Source organism: Perca flavescens, chromosome 17 (genome assembly GCF_004354835.1).
Source record: "Perca flavescens isolate YP-PL-M2 chromosome 17, PFLA_1.0, whole genome shotgun sequence".
NCBI classification, from domain to species: Eukaryota; Metazoa; Chordata; class Actinopteri; order Perciformes; family Percidae; genus Perca; species Perca flavescens.
In genome coordinates, this window is record NC_041347.1 from 18,370,122 (window position 1) to 18,384,335 (window position 14,214).

Below are 14,214 nucleotides of genomic sequence, written 5' to 3' on the forward strand. Positions count from 1 at the left end.
TATTAGGAGATTTTATTATAATGCCAAAACAAAAACAAAAATCAATACCAATAATATGATTAACCAAACTAAACTGTGCGTTTCATTTATTTATATCTCAATCTGTTAGCTGTGTGTTAATGACAATGCTTTGCGATGTTCTTGAACATTTTGGCATGCTGTTGACAAAGTTAAGGACCATTTCTGTTAAAATAAACAACAAAAACATGTTTTTGCATGACAAAACGGTCCATATGTTAAAGCTGAAACAAAACTTCACAAAAAGCTACACACTTCTCCTCAATCCTGTACGATTCAAACCTGTCTCATCTTTGGCTAGCTCTATTGGTGCGACATGTTACGGTGGTACAGTACAGTCACAAGCTGAGATACATGTTTACAAATGTATTTAAATGCTGACTAAAACCTTCCAGTTTTGTTCTCAACACTTTTGTGCTATTATTCCAAGACAAGAAAAGCAAAAGAAAAAAGCAGAAGCTAAAGCTACTCGGTTATGATGATTGATACTAAAATAACCATAGTTCATTTAACATAATCCAGCACCATAAACAAATACAGTCTTCAATTTACTTTACAACAATCCTTTTAAATAGCAACACAAATCCAACTAGCTCCTACAGCAGCACAGCAAAGGTTATATAGTGCAGTTTCACCCTTAGCAGGAAAACACCCCAAACACAACTTTGTATAATGATGTAGCCATGTATATATCAAATATTGGAATACATTAGTGATGCCAACTCTGAAACACTGTCCTGCAGTGCATGTGATCATGGCTCAGTGTTACAGAAGGAGGCGAGGGACTCAAACAGTAGCTATTATTTGGGGGTTAAGTGTTTACATTACATATGAAAGACAATGGAGAGTAAGAAAGCAGTTGAAAGACGAGTTTTGTTCCAAAATGAGATAGCCGTCATTTTAAAAATAATACAAAGACATCCACATTCTCATACAGAAGTGAGGAGTCATATCAACGCGGTATTTCAAGATAGGGCTGTATGCGTCTATAAAAATGATCCGAATATCACTTTGGAATTAAACCCTTCAATTTCAGGATTACATAGAAACAATCATTGTGTATTTTTGTACAGAAGTTGATTATTATGCAGTTGCTACAGTCCCTTAACATCCACAATCAGTTTACTTTTAATTAATTACTGTACAATTTCAAATTTCAGAAACATAAACTCTAGTGATTACAGATGCCTGACCAACAAACCCAAAACATCACTTCACACAAACATTTAATCATAGTTGGTAATCTGGGACTGTTTAAATCCCACTAGAGGACCACTCCTCTAATCTGAGAACGCGTTAGCCCTAAAGGTGCACTCGCTCATTTGCAGCAAACTCCTCTGTGCTCCTGCATATGTGGGGCCAACAGAGGCCCACCTTGAAGTTAAAATCTCTAAAATTCCTCATGCATATGTGCTCCATATATATATATATATATATATATATATATATATATATATATATATATATATATATATATATATATATATATATATATATATATATATATATATATATATATATATATATATATATATATACACACACTTATAAATATATCTAAATATACATATTCCTGCATTATCCAGACGGCACTGGGATAAATCCAACTATTTCCTCACGTACACCATCATCACTATCTAACCACACTGAGTCATGTGTTCGGCCGACACTGCAAATGAATTTGATCAGAGAAGCTCAAACTCAGCCAAACTGTCCACTTTAACAAAGCAACAACAAAGACCGTGCATACAGTTACCCACTGCCCTGATATAAGCTTTGAGTATTTGGACTTTGTCCCGCAATATTAGCTACTTTCATTTGGTACAATGGGACATTAATGGCTCTAGTGAGACGATTTCAGATGGTCAGCTAGCTGTCGCACATAAAAACCCTGCATCTCTGACTTAAATTAGACAGCTTTCAATTCTTTTAACCTGTTCATGCAATCGTTCAGTTCAAGTGTGAACATAAAAAACAACAAAATCTGATTTGCAGCAATCAATTGTTGTTTGCTTCTGCACATCACTGTTAATTTAAAACACACAAATGGCAAAACTCAGATCAGATCATTTCGTCTTAGCAACAACAAAAAGATATTCCTCCACCTGACAACAATCTATTATTCATTAATTTACCACTAAAGACTGCGACTGCTCAAACGATAAAAGAGGCCTTGAAAAACAGTAGTGCCTTTTGCATTATAATTTCTACATATTTTTTGTAGAATCTCTACCCATTTTCTTTGCCACATTGTACCTAGCACCTTATTACCTTGTCTATGAATATGAAGGGACATAAGTACACTTAAAGGAGAGTTGAAGAAAGTAAGAAGCTGCACCGGTTAAGTACAACAAAAGAGGAACTTATTCATCAAGGGTGGGACTAATCAGAGCTATTTAACACACTGGTTCTTCCAGTACAACTGCATGATTCAAGTTCAAGGAGGAAATTAATTGGTGAAAGTGGGAAATACTGCAACACGGACTAGGCAAGAATTGGAAAAAGGACTTCTAAATGTGTGTGTGTGTGGGGTGGGGGGGCACAAGGCAAAAAAAAACATTTTTGTGACATTCAGAAGAAATTGCAATACACGACTTTCAGCCACAAGCCTTCATTTCAAACTACACAAATCTGTAACTTCATGAACTGCCCCACTCTAGGCAGTTTTGACCAAAGGAAGACAGAAAACACACTACGACACAATAGAAAAAAAGTCAGGAGTCCGTTTTTCTATTCTAAGGAGTGCCATCTACTGTATGTACAGAGGGAACTGTCAGTGATCCTCCTTTTCAAAGGGTTTTGTTTGCCCTTAATCATCAAGAATCAACACCCTAACCCTCTGCTGTTACACTTGGTGCAGCTCCACGCAGTCAAATAAACAACAAAGAAATGCAGCAGTACACAAAAAAAATAACATAAATACATTTTGTATTGCCCTCCCACTTGTGCCCACAGGACAACAGACGTGTGTGTATGTCTGATAGTCTGCATGTCTTGTGTGTGTGCATGGAGATGTGTTGGCTGGTCCTACAGGCCCTTGTTGAAGTAGACGGTGGAGGTGTTGGGACTGGTCTGTCGTATCCTCTCCTGCAGATCTGCTTCCAGCCCGCTCACACTCATAGAGCTACAAAGACACGAAAGAACAGGATTAGAACGCTACTACATGTTACATAACTGCTGTGTACAAGTATGAGCTCCTTTTTCTCCAAGGAGAGTGATGTGGCGGCTGGTACCTTTTCTGTGGGAAGAGGGCGCAGCACAGAGGAGTTGCAAACACCAGGCTGAAGACAAGAGATAGAAAGGGATGTTTAGACGGTGTCACTCATTTTTTTTCAAGCGTACATAAATGAGTCCATTAAAAATGATCTCCATAGAGACTATAATGTGTAATTTACTTACCACAGACCGACGAGCCCCACCTGGATTGGAGCGTTTAGAATTGGGAACCGCTACAGGGAGACAAAATCAGAGAAGGCAGAACTGCAGTGAATCAGGCAGACAAGTTGGACATTTGACACGTTAGCTGTTCAATGGATGTGTAACATGTGGAATGCGACGGGACTCTTTTCAGCCTCACAAAATACCAGCGGACCCAGTAAATCCATGCATGTAGTCTGCTTACCTTCATGAAAGCTCTCTTCTCCAGTGCGTTCATTATGACAGGGGGAATGGCTGTAAAAAATTAAATAATATATTTCAAGTGTTGCGTTTTATGAAAGAAAATTTCACAGTTTGGTTTATCCCTCATGCCATGGTACGGTGTGACTAGCAAAACAGTAGATGTAATGTTGACAATACCCATTGCTGGCACTGCCATGCCGATCCTTGACACCACCACCTGTATGATGGCCTGCTTGGCAGCATTGGGGGACTCTCCTAATCGGTTTCCATTCTCATCCATCACAGGGATACCGTACTTCAACTCCCTAGAAGAAACAAAAACAAAAGTCATGTAGAGCAGTGTTGGAAGCCGTCACTCTTCCTAAAAGCTACCAAGTAAAACAAAGTCATTTAGCTTTTAGTTTAGAGATCTTACCTCTGTCTCATGAAGGGAATGTTGATACAGTTAGCAGCAGCAACAGCAGCAAAGGGGACGAACCGGCTCATGATTGGAGGGAGACGCTGCAAAGATACAGAAACACATTCAGACAAATGTAGAGAAACATATGTGCAGATCAGTGTGTCTGTATTTTAGTTACTTTGTTTTACTTTATATGTTTATTCTAGGGCTGCAAGTAACGATTATTTTCATTGTCGATTAATCTATTATTTTCTATATTAAATTGATTAGTTGTTTTGTCTATAAAATGTCAAAATAAGACAATGTTTCCCAAAGCCCAAGATGATGTCATCAGGTGTCTTGTTTTGTCCACAACTCAAAGATATTCTGTTTACTATCAGAGGAGTGAAGAAACTAGAAAGTATTCCGATTGATTCCTATTTAGGAAACTGAAATCAGAGAACTAACTGACAACTAATTGACTGACCTTTGCAGCTCTAGTTTATTCACTTGAACCACAGGCATTACCGTAGCTAGAGACTTGAGTCCCAGGGCAGTGACTACAGCTCCAGTAGTAGCACTGACGTAGGCTGCACCAAGCTGACTGCAGAGAGATAGCATCACACATTAATTACCCACTTCCTCTTCAACATTTTTTGCTGAAGTTTGCGGCTGACAATCTACTAGGGGGTACTCTAAATTGGAACATTTTAAAGTAGAGTTGCCTCAGTAATTTTGCAAATCCATGCTCTGTGAATGTGAAAAGGTAAAGAACAAGAACATCCTCACAAATAATAATGCAGAGGAAGACACTATAACATTAATACTCAATGACATGCTTAACAAATGAACATGCATTTGCATGTTCTGAAGGCAACCCCCCCTATTCTTCATACATGCATGCATTAGATACAGTTCTGCAGCACCTGAAAGATGCATTTTCTGGCACAATGAAAAGAGAATGCACGTTGAACTGACATCAACTGGGAGCATATAACCTATGTCAGCATGGGTGCATGGTGACATGGGGCTGAGCATGCTTAACAGTGGAACGTAATACCGCTGTGAGGGAAGGGGAGAGGACAGCAGCTCCCATAGCCTCCTTACAGACATTAGGTTAGAAGGAGGACAGGAATGATCTAGAGTGGAAGTGAAGTGAGAAGTCCTCCCTACTTCACGGTCATGGGGGCATCTCCACTGCGGTTGGTGTAGTTGACGACAGCGTTGAAGGACTGGTTAACCCACTGCCAGAACACCACTGCCGGAGTAGTCCTGTAAACACAAGGGAAAAACAGAATGTACAGTACAAACTAAAGTTTTTGGCACTGCAGCGAAAGAGTTTAGTGACATTGTAAACATAGTAGACATAGTAGAGCATAAAGCAAAAATACCCTACTGTCTGAGGATTAGACAGTTATGTGTGCTAATATCCAGTCCCCACAGTAGAAAGAGTCGGAAATATTTATTATATTAAGCACACAGCATGTACCCTCAATCATTTATTTCACACTGCAACTACCAATTCATTACATGACCAGTCAACCCAGCAGTTTAATTTTGATAAAGCTGACATGCATAAGATAAAGATCAAGACATCAGTTAGTGGAGCAGTGTAACGGACCTTCAGCAGGAAATCTAGCTATTAAATTGCCAGCTATTGAATTTATTTTTGCAAGGTAGACAGTGTGTGGAAGTTTCTTTCCAACTTTAGACCTACTTGTCCCTCTCCGTTGCACTTGTCTCATGTAATAGATACGTTGATTTTCTGTTCTGGAGCATTGTGAACCACAAAAACACATGTAGCCAGATAGTTGCTGGTGTGAAATGTTGATAGGACAAGTCAAGCCACAAGTTTATTTTAGCTCAAAACCACAGGTTTGTCTTCTGGATTAATACTTCTGTCAATTGTCACTAAATAGTGTTTTGAAGTAAAACCTTCTCTCCGACTCAGTACAGATGAACCTATCAGTATTTTGCCTCATCTTTATATGTTGTGCCTATATTTTCTTTTTTATATTTAAAGCCACTGACACTTTATTCCTCTCACTATGGCTCGAGAGTCAGTACTCACTCTGAAGCTAATCACAGTCACTCTACACACACTCCCCACATTACACACACACACACACCACACACAGACACACAGAGACACTCACAGACACACACGCGCTACGGTGAAAGCTCCGAACATCCTATCGAAAGCATACTGTTTGTGTTTAATCCAGGGTCTGACTTTAATAATATTAACAATTTTAATAATTGTGTTTTTCTTCTGAAAACTTCGTCTGTCTATTGACATTGACTGATACACTGCCCTCTGGTGGACAGAACATATACAACTTAAGTTTGATAAAAATATAGGTCTTACTGAAGGCATTTAATGGTCAAAATATTATTAATAATCTTTATATTTGAATATTAATAAACAAACGAACTTCGAATATGATTTTTGGGCAAAAGTCAAAGCCCTAATACACATATTGCGTTTCGTTATTAATTGTTTTTTTAACGCAGCGTATCGGTTCAGCTGCATTACCTATCCCTGCTCTGTCTCTCACGTGTCTCTCTCACATAGCGCGCACACACACACACACACACACACACACACACACACACACACACACACACACACACACACACATCACAAGTTCACGAAAGGGGGGTATCTCGTGAACACCTTTACACAATCACACATTAAAAAGTGCTATAAAAATATATTCTGAATACAATGTCAGTGTGTTAATGTTGGAGTCCCAACCCGACTCTTAGCAAATAAGCAATTGCGCCTGCTTTAGAAAGTTAACTAGTCACAAGTTTGCGATAAAATGCAGTTGGGTTGTCGAGGTCAAAACACTATATAGCAGCTGTGAATCAAATATACAAAGTATTTTCCGCAACTGAAAAAGGCATGTGTTAAGGATGAGGACCAGTCTGAACCAGAGGTATCAGTCTGAAACAGAGCTGAACAGTCCGACCAGTGTAATTAGTTATATTATTAATTTGTTTACAATATTTTCAGGCTTCAACCAGTGAAAGACAGGGTCAAGGAGAGAAAGAGATAGATTTGTTAGGCATTGAAGAAATAGTAGGAGGAGGAGGACATCCAACAGCGTGTCCTCCTCAGTTTTTGATACTTGATTGTTACGAAAATGAGTATTTTACCCCCCCTCTACCCCCTGGTCTGACACGGGGCGTCCCCCCTCCCCCGCACCACAAATTGCTTTCTAATCTGTGGGAAACACTGTAATGTTTTTACTGCAATAAAAGCATTTTTTATTTTTTTTATTTTATTGCTAGCCGTTCTTATTTGAAAATGTCCATTTTCCTGTTGTGCAAATTTACATTTTTATGTTGTGAAGCTTTTATTTCACATCGCCATTTTTTTCCATTGACTGTTTTACTTCATAATAATTCTACTTGCTTGATTTCTTATTTGGTATCAAACACTTTTTTAAATCTTTGAACAGCTAACTTTCACTTGATAAATATCTCAAACTGTTATATTGATTACTTTTTGTTGTTCATCAGTTTGCTGTTTTAGCGCAACATTATCACATGACTTCACTCACCCACTGATTTATTATTATTCAGTAGTGAATGATTTTTTTTATTCTTTAAGAGGATTTTCACTGTGCAGGGATTAAAATCTCTATTTTTATGCAGTGCTGTATGCTATATTAAGGTTACATAATATTTATTAAGTATATTTTCCTTTTTCTATTTTTTCCTTTTTATTCTGATGAAGCCATTTTCAGTTTGGTGTTTAAAACATTAAATTATGTGTTGAAACCTCTGCTGTACCTGTAGAAGGTGAGCATGCTGCCTGTGATGGACATGTTCATTGGCACCTGAGCGGACATCCGGCCAATCACAAACATCTTCTCCCCTGTGTCGGGGTGGAAGGCAGAGTCATAAATGTACTTGGCTCTCCAGAGCTCATCCTCCGTCAGGCCAGGCTTCACGACCCCGGCTCTGAAGAAGTCAAACAGTGTAACACATAATGCCTTTTTACTTATACAGTATGCAAAAAATATAGTATGTGATTTTTAGATTGATGCTCCCCCATTAAAAAAAGAACACTCCTCCCGTTGGTACAACTAGCCACATCATTACTTGGTCATGTCAATTCTCATTTCTATTCATGCCTCAAACCACAACAACCTCCCTAACATTATCATTTAGTATACTCCTACTCCATCCTATTATTTCATGAACCTCTACCTGTAGTTCTCCATGATCACTCTGGCGTCCTCCAAAGTCTCAGAGGACAGCAGGACATTCCTGGGATCTGTGACCATGAAGAAGTGCTTGGCGCGCCCCATAAATGTTCCTTGGTCCCATCTTGGCTCTTTGATGTTTATGTTGAGAGACAGCTCTTCAGACATCCTGGCTTTCTTTAATGAATAGCAGATATTTTAATTAGTATGCACACATTATGTCACAAATCTATACTGGATTCACATGTAAATAAAAGTGTACCATTTTGAGAGTATTTCAGAGGAACAACTGATAAGACACAGATTTAAATTTTTTAATAAATTTCATATTAGACGGATTAACAAATGACAAGGCCCAGTTATGTAATTCACAGGCTGAGCCTTGTTTGAGAAATCATACCATCACAATACTTTAACAAATAAATACAATAGTATTATTATATTTTTATTTAAATTGGGAACCATCTGATCAAAGAAAAAAAGACATTAGATGGGAATACTTTCAACGCTCTGCTCTATCGACACAGTTTGGAGGATATCAAATAAGTATTGCTGATACCCAGCTGTAAAGGTGAAATTATCATTATTATAATGCATATATAAGCCTTCAGCTCTACTCTATAAATAGCTCTGCTACAGTACAGAGCTACACTGGGGCGTAGCCCCTCCCCCTTGTCAGATTGTAGCTTCTTTGAAAGCATGTACCAGGTTGAGGCTGATCTCAAAAGTCTTGTATCAGTTGTGGCTGTGAGTACAAGATAAAAGTAAGTATACTGAAAAACAAACCACCATTTAGGGCGACGATTTTTCATTATTGATTTATCTGCCAATTATTTTCTTAATTAATGGATTTGTCTCATAAAAATGTCAGCACATTGTGAAAATGTCCATCACAATTTACTAAAGCTCACAGTGACTTCTGTAAATAGCTTTTTGTCAGACTAATAGTCCAAAAAAAAAGGAGCTTGAACAAGTAGGCTAAATATGAGGCCAAAATTGTTTTATGTCAAATGACTAATAAAATATCGACAGCAAGTTCCAGCTCTTTAGCTTTGTATATACTAAGTGCTCAGGAGACACTTCTGTGGGTGAGTACAAACAAAACTATTACAGGAATGTTGTATGTGTGCTTATTTACGCGGCACTCCGACAATGCTCACGGCTCAGGCCATGACAAAGTCATAACGCCCTCTGCAAACTGATAAAGAAAATAACTCTAGAGCGAGATAACAACTTGTATGGTGGATTCAAAGACACAAACGTTGAATAAGTAGTTGTAGAGAGATAGTGTTGAAGATAAAAAAGTTAAAACCATGCTTGTGTTTTTTAGTAGGCTACAATATACTTAAGGTAAAAAATGTAAGCTGTTGTGTGACTAAGTGAAGGAATGTTTCAATACTGATTAAGGCTAATCAGCATTTGTCTGGCTCACACCTTCTCAAGCTTCTAAAGAATTGATTAGGTCATGGCTGTTATTTAGCATTAATGTAAAAGCTCTAGAAGTCTTATTGTTTAAACTACTTTGAGAGCCATCACCTGTTGAGCTAGACGTGATTAGAACAATGAATGTGTATACATATAGTTGGATTAATTGGGAACGTACACTTTTCTTTTGAGAGACATCTGACCAATAGGGGAAGATTTCATTTGAGGAACCACCCAGGTGTAAGGAATAAATGTGTGATCCGGAGAATGTCTCAGGACTGTTTTGATGTGACTCCACAAGGAGATGCATGGATTCAGTCCGCTGTTTACAGTGTACCGGTTTTTGTTTTGTCATGTCGCACTGCGGTCAAGCCAGCCGACCCTCGGATCTCCGTGGTCAAATCAGCAGACACTAAATTTGTAATGCGCTCTTATAACGGTACGCGTGGTAAATGCATTCAAACGGCCCAGATCAAGTAGCACCTCAAATTTCATATTTTGACTCGTTTTACAGCACAAGTATGGGATTTTGCTTCCAGAAATCTCCATATTTATACAGTAAAATTGTATGATTTTCAGTATGATGGTATTAAGTGATGCCCTGTAATCAAATATGTCAGTCATTACCTGGAACTATGGACCAGAGTCTTTTTATGGCACTTCAAATTTCATATTTTGACTCGTTTTACAACAGAAGTATGGGACTTTGCTGCCAAAAATCTCCAAAATTATACAGTAAAAATGTTTCATTTTCAGTATGGGTGTAGTCAAAGATTAACCTGACTCCGCCAGATGGATTGCTTCGCATTTGCTCGGCATATCCATCTGGGAACTTTCCGTTGGAGAACTTTTGGGAAGGGGCGGAATACTGGTTATCTGATTGGATGAACCATCTGTCTATCACCTATGTTGGTGATAGACGGGCAAATCAACCAATCAGATCCACGAAGCGTATGAAAATACAACCACAAGCCCGCCCCTGCTGCTGCCGGCAAAGCATAGCTCGTAAGCTCAGCATGCAAGCAACATGTCGGTAAAGGATATTTGCCATTTGTGTAACGAGAATTTAGGAATAAAAGTCACCATTTCAGGTTCCCGGACCATATTCCAAAAGAAGGATCCAAGAGAAAAAAAGCATTAGCGAGCGGCTAACAGAATTAGGGCTACCGCTGGCTGATAATACTGGTTAGCTGATTGGATAAACCATCTGTCTATCACCACCTAACCCACCTCAAAACCAACGCTGATTGGCCCGGTCGTTTGGCTAACGGCTCCAAATTTTCTCTGCCTCAAGATGCCAGACTGATCTGCGAGTGGAAAACTGGAGCTCGCGAGATCAGGACGGTCTCACGAGGCTAGTCAAAGATGTCCTCTACTCAAATATATCAGTCATTGCCTTGAACTATGGACCAAAGTCTTTGTATGGCACCTCAAATTTCATATTTTGACTCGTTTTACAGCACAAGTATGGGACTTTGCTTCCCAAAATCTCCATATTTATACAGTAAAATTGTATGATTTTCAGTATGATAGTATTAAGTGATGCCCTGTACTCAAATATATCAGTCATTACCTGGAACTATGGAACAAAGTCTTTTTATGGCACCTTAAGTTTCAGATTTGACGTCATTTTACCCTAGAAATATGGGACTTTTACTTCCTAAAATCTCCAAATTTATTCAATTTTAATTGCTTGATTTTAAATATGGGTGCAGTCAGAGGTGTCCCCTGACAAAAATCATTGTCTGGAATTATTCCTTGTTAATGTTGTATTCTTGTAAAACTCAAAATATACATTCCTTTCACAATTTACTTATTTGTTTTGTATAAAGGGCAGGCACAGGTTACATATATTTCACTTAAGGTGAATATAATCCATTAATCTAGTTTTTAAATGCAAGTTGTATTAACACCTTATTTTGAAAACCGGAAGTAGTCCCATGTGTATCATCTCCCTAACTTCGCTACTCGATCTGGGCCGTTTGAATGCATTTACCACGCTTACCGTTATAAGAGCGCATTACAAATTTAGTGTCGGCTGATTTGACCACGGAGATCCGAGTGTTCGCTGGCTTGACCGCAGTCATGTCGCATGGCTGCTAACTGTGACCCGACAAGGGAAGCATGTTTTGCAGTCTGCTGCTGGCAGTGTTTTATGTTTGATTGTGTTTTGACTGTCGTTTTCATGTAGTTTCATTAAACATTTTGCTTAATCTTTCAATTCGACCCCAGCCTCACCTCCTTCCTCCAGAAATCAGAACGAACACGTCATTTAGAGATTTCTTAACAATAGCTAGCTGATCAAAGACATAGCATGACACACACACGTGACAGATGCGATTGGGAGAAGTCACGACACGCTGCCGGCGTCAGCAGGAAACCGGCGGCTAACGTATGCAGACTTGCTAACGAACTAGCTAGCGGTGTAGCGGATAATAACCATAGACTTAATATCAACAGTCTATGACAATAACACACACACACACACACACACACACACACTTGAACGGGACATTAAAACCAAATTAAATTCCCACAACATCAAACGTTAGCTAGGTTATACGGTCAATTAACGGCTTTTCAACGCTATCAAAACAAACCACTTCAGTGCTCTCTTGGTAAACTAACGTCAACCAGCCAGCTAGCTAGTTTACAAGCTAACTAATATGCTAACACTTTAGTTAGCGTTGTAATAAGGGCACTCATCTAGGCGAAGTAAACACTGACTTAGTCGTAGTGTAATTTAAATTAATTAAAGAGATGAATTCAGTCAGCACTGAAACGTACCTGGCTTGCGTTCGTTTTTCGAAGATGTATGACCTCTCTCAATATCACAGCACAACCGGGTGGATCTGTGCTGCCTTCTTGGACATTTAGAAGTATCGTAAAACAGCTTTACCGCAAATGTCTTGGTGGTAAATAGGAAGAGTAGGCTATACATTCATTTCTGTTATACCCAAACTCAACTCAACTACACTTCACCTTATACTGTACTATATCTTATATCTCATACGATATTATATTATATTATACTGTACTATATTATGTCAATACTGTATACTGTTTTTGTTACATTATGTATGCAATAGGTATATAATACTATTACACAATATTAATAGAGACAAATATTAAGTATCATAACTTAACATAGCCTATTATATATTAGTATGTTTACATACACTTGCTGACTCTGCTGCTGCTACCACTCTCACTTTCCCACTGTAATTTGGTTTTTAATTGCTCTTGTATAGATTCTATTTTAACTGTTATTCTTGTTAAAGTTCCAATGCCGCTTTTCTTTTACCTTCTGTATTTACTTGTACTATTTTTGTCCTTCTGCTGCTGCAACATCCTAATTTCCCCTCTGAAAATCAATGAAGGATTATCTTATTTTATATTATTTTCTCCACTTTGTTGCAGCATAATGTTTGAGAAAAATCGATCAAATATGGTCAAATCAATCACATAGAAGATTGGATTCCTGAAATCAGAGCTTCGCAGAAACCTTTGAAAGCAGCACCGTGAGGGAAATACTGGGGGTGGTGTTTGTCATATGGTCATGGAGGACATGCGTGAGTTGTTGGAAACCGCTGGGCGTGGGAGGCAGACCAACACCAGATTGGTTAAGAACCAGCTGACTGGCCCTACAGCTACGACAAAACCCTTGAATAATTGTGTTTAACAAAAGCCACTTTGATTGCAATCCTGCCATTCTAATATACGTTATTAATTAAGTTATATTGTTATGTATACGTAGTCCGCGGTAAAATTGTGCAATGAAGTAGGCCTAAGTGTTTTTATTCATGATATGAGTCTTGGAAAGAAGTAACCAGTAAAATACAATATTTTAAGTCTCTGTAGCATTAAAAAAATGGGTCATGTTAATTTTGATTGTATTTATAGTATCTATTTTGAAAACTATTGTGATATTCGTGTATATGAATTTCATTATTCGCTCCTTTGTTTCATGCTATGGTGTAATGTTGTGCATTGCTTTTTTTTTAAAAATAAAGTAGTATAAAATAATAAGAATTATGTCTAATTAAAACAACCCTTGTGATTCCTGGGTGATGAGCTGACTTCAAAATTAGATAATGTCAACTTTAATCATTCTGGAGAAATTATAATATATGATGATTAACAATATTTACAATACTTACACTTATCAACCACACCAAAAATGTAAATAACGAAGCAACGCTAATACAAAAACTATATGTTCAAGGTCAAGGTTTCCAGTTGTATATTGACTTGTATTAATATGACTGATCAATTCCCTGAAGACTCTGACAGATCTACAGAGATTGGGATCTGCACTATGGATCTGCATCGAAGCTGTGATATGACAATATGACGCATCTGACCACTGGGTGGGGTTGTTTACCCATTTTACAGGCACGGTGAAGATCCACAGCTCACTTTCTCCACAAAACACCTCTCTGCAGTTTTACGGAAAAATAAGGACTTAACACATTAATAACCTAAGGACAAACTGACACATATTTGAGGCAGTATTACTGTAATATAAGTGCAATTAGTGTACTTAATTATAAC

The 14,214-nt window shown here is 38.1% G+C and overlaps 1 protein-coding gene across 2 annotated transcripts; it reads right to left on the bottom strand.

The window, feature by feature from the left end:
• Nucleotides 1-2,060: 2,060 nt before the first annotated feature.
• Nucleotides 2,061-12,525, bottom strand: sfxn3 (sideroflexin 3). Of its 2 annotated transcripts, none has more exons than XM_028603286.1 (11): nucleotides 12,448-12,525; nucleotides 8,240-8,412; nucleotides 7,820-7,990; nucleotides 5,192-5,290; nucleotides 4,547-4,622; nucleotides 4,055-4,140; nucleotides 3,817-3,944; nucleotides 3,641-3,690; nucleotides 3,418-3,467; nucleotides 3,252-3,299; nucleotides 2,061-3,142 (listed from the first exon to the last, which is right to left on the bottom strand). In XM_028603286.1, the coding sequence occupies exons 2-11, from the start codon at nucleotides 8,401-8,403 to the stop codon at nucleotides 3,046-3,048; spliced, it is 969 nt and encodes a 322-aa protein (XP_028459087.1). In that variant the 5' UTR covers nucleotides 8,404-8,412; nucleotides 12,448-12,525; the 3' UTR covers nucleotides 2,061-3,045. The 2 variants fall into 2 exon arrangements, with proteins under 2 accessions (XP_028459087.1, XP_028459088.1); XM_028603287.1 differs by having other exon boundaries at nucleotides 3,046-3,142; nucleotides 8,240-8,408.
• Nucleotides 12,526-14,214: the final 1,689 nt, after the last annotated feature.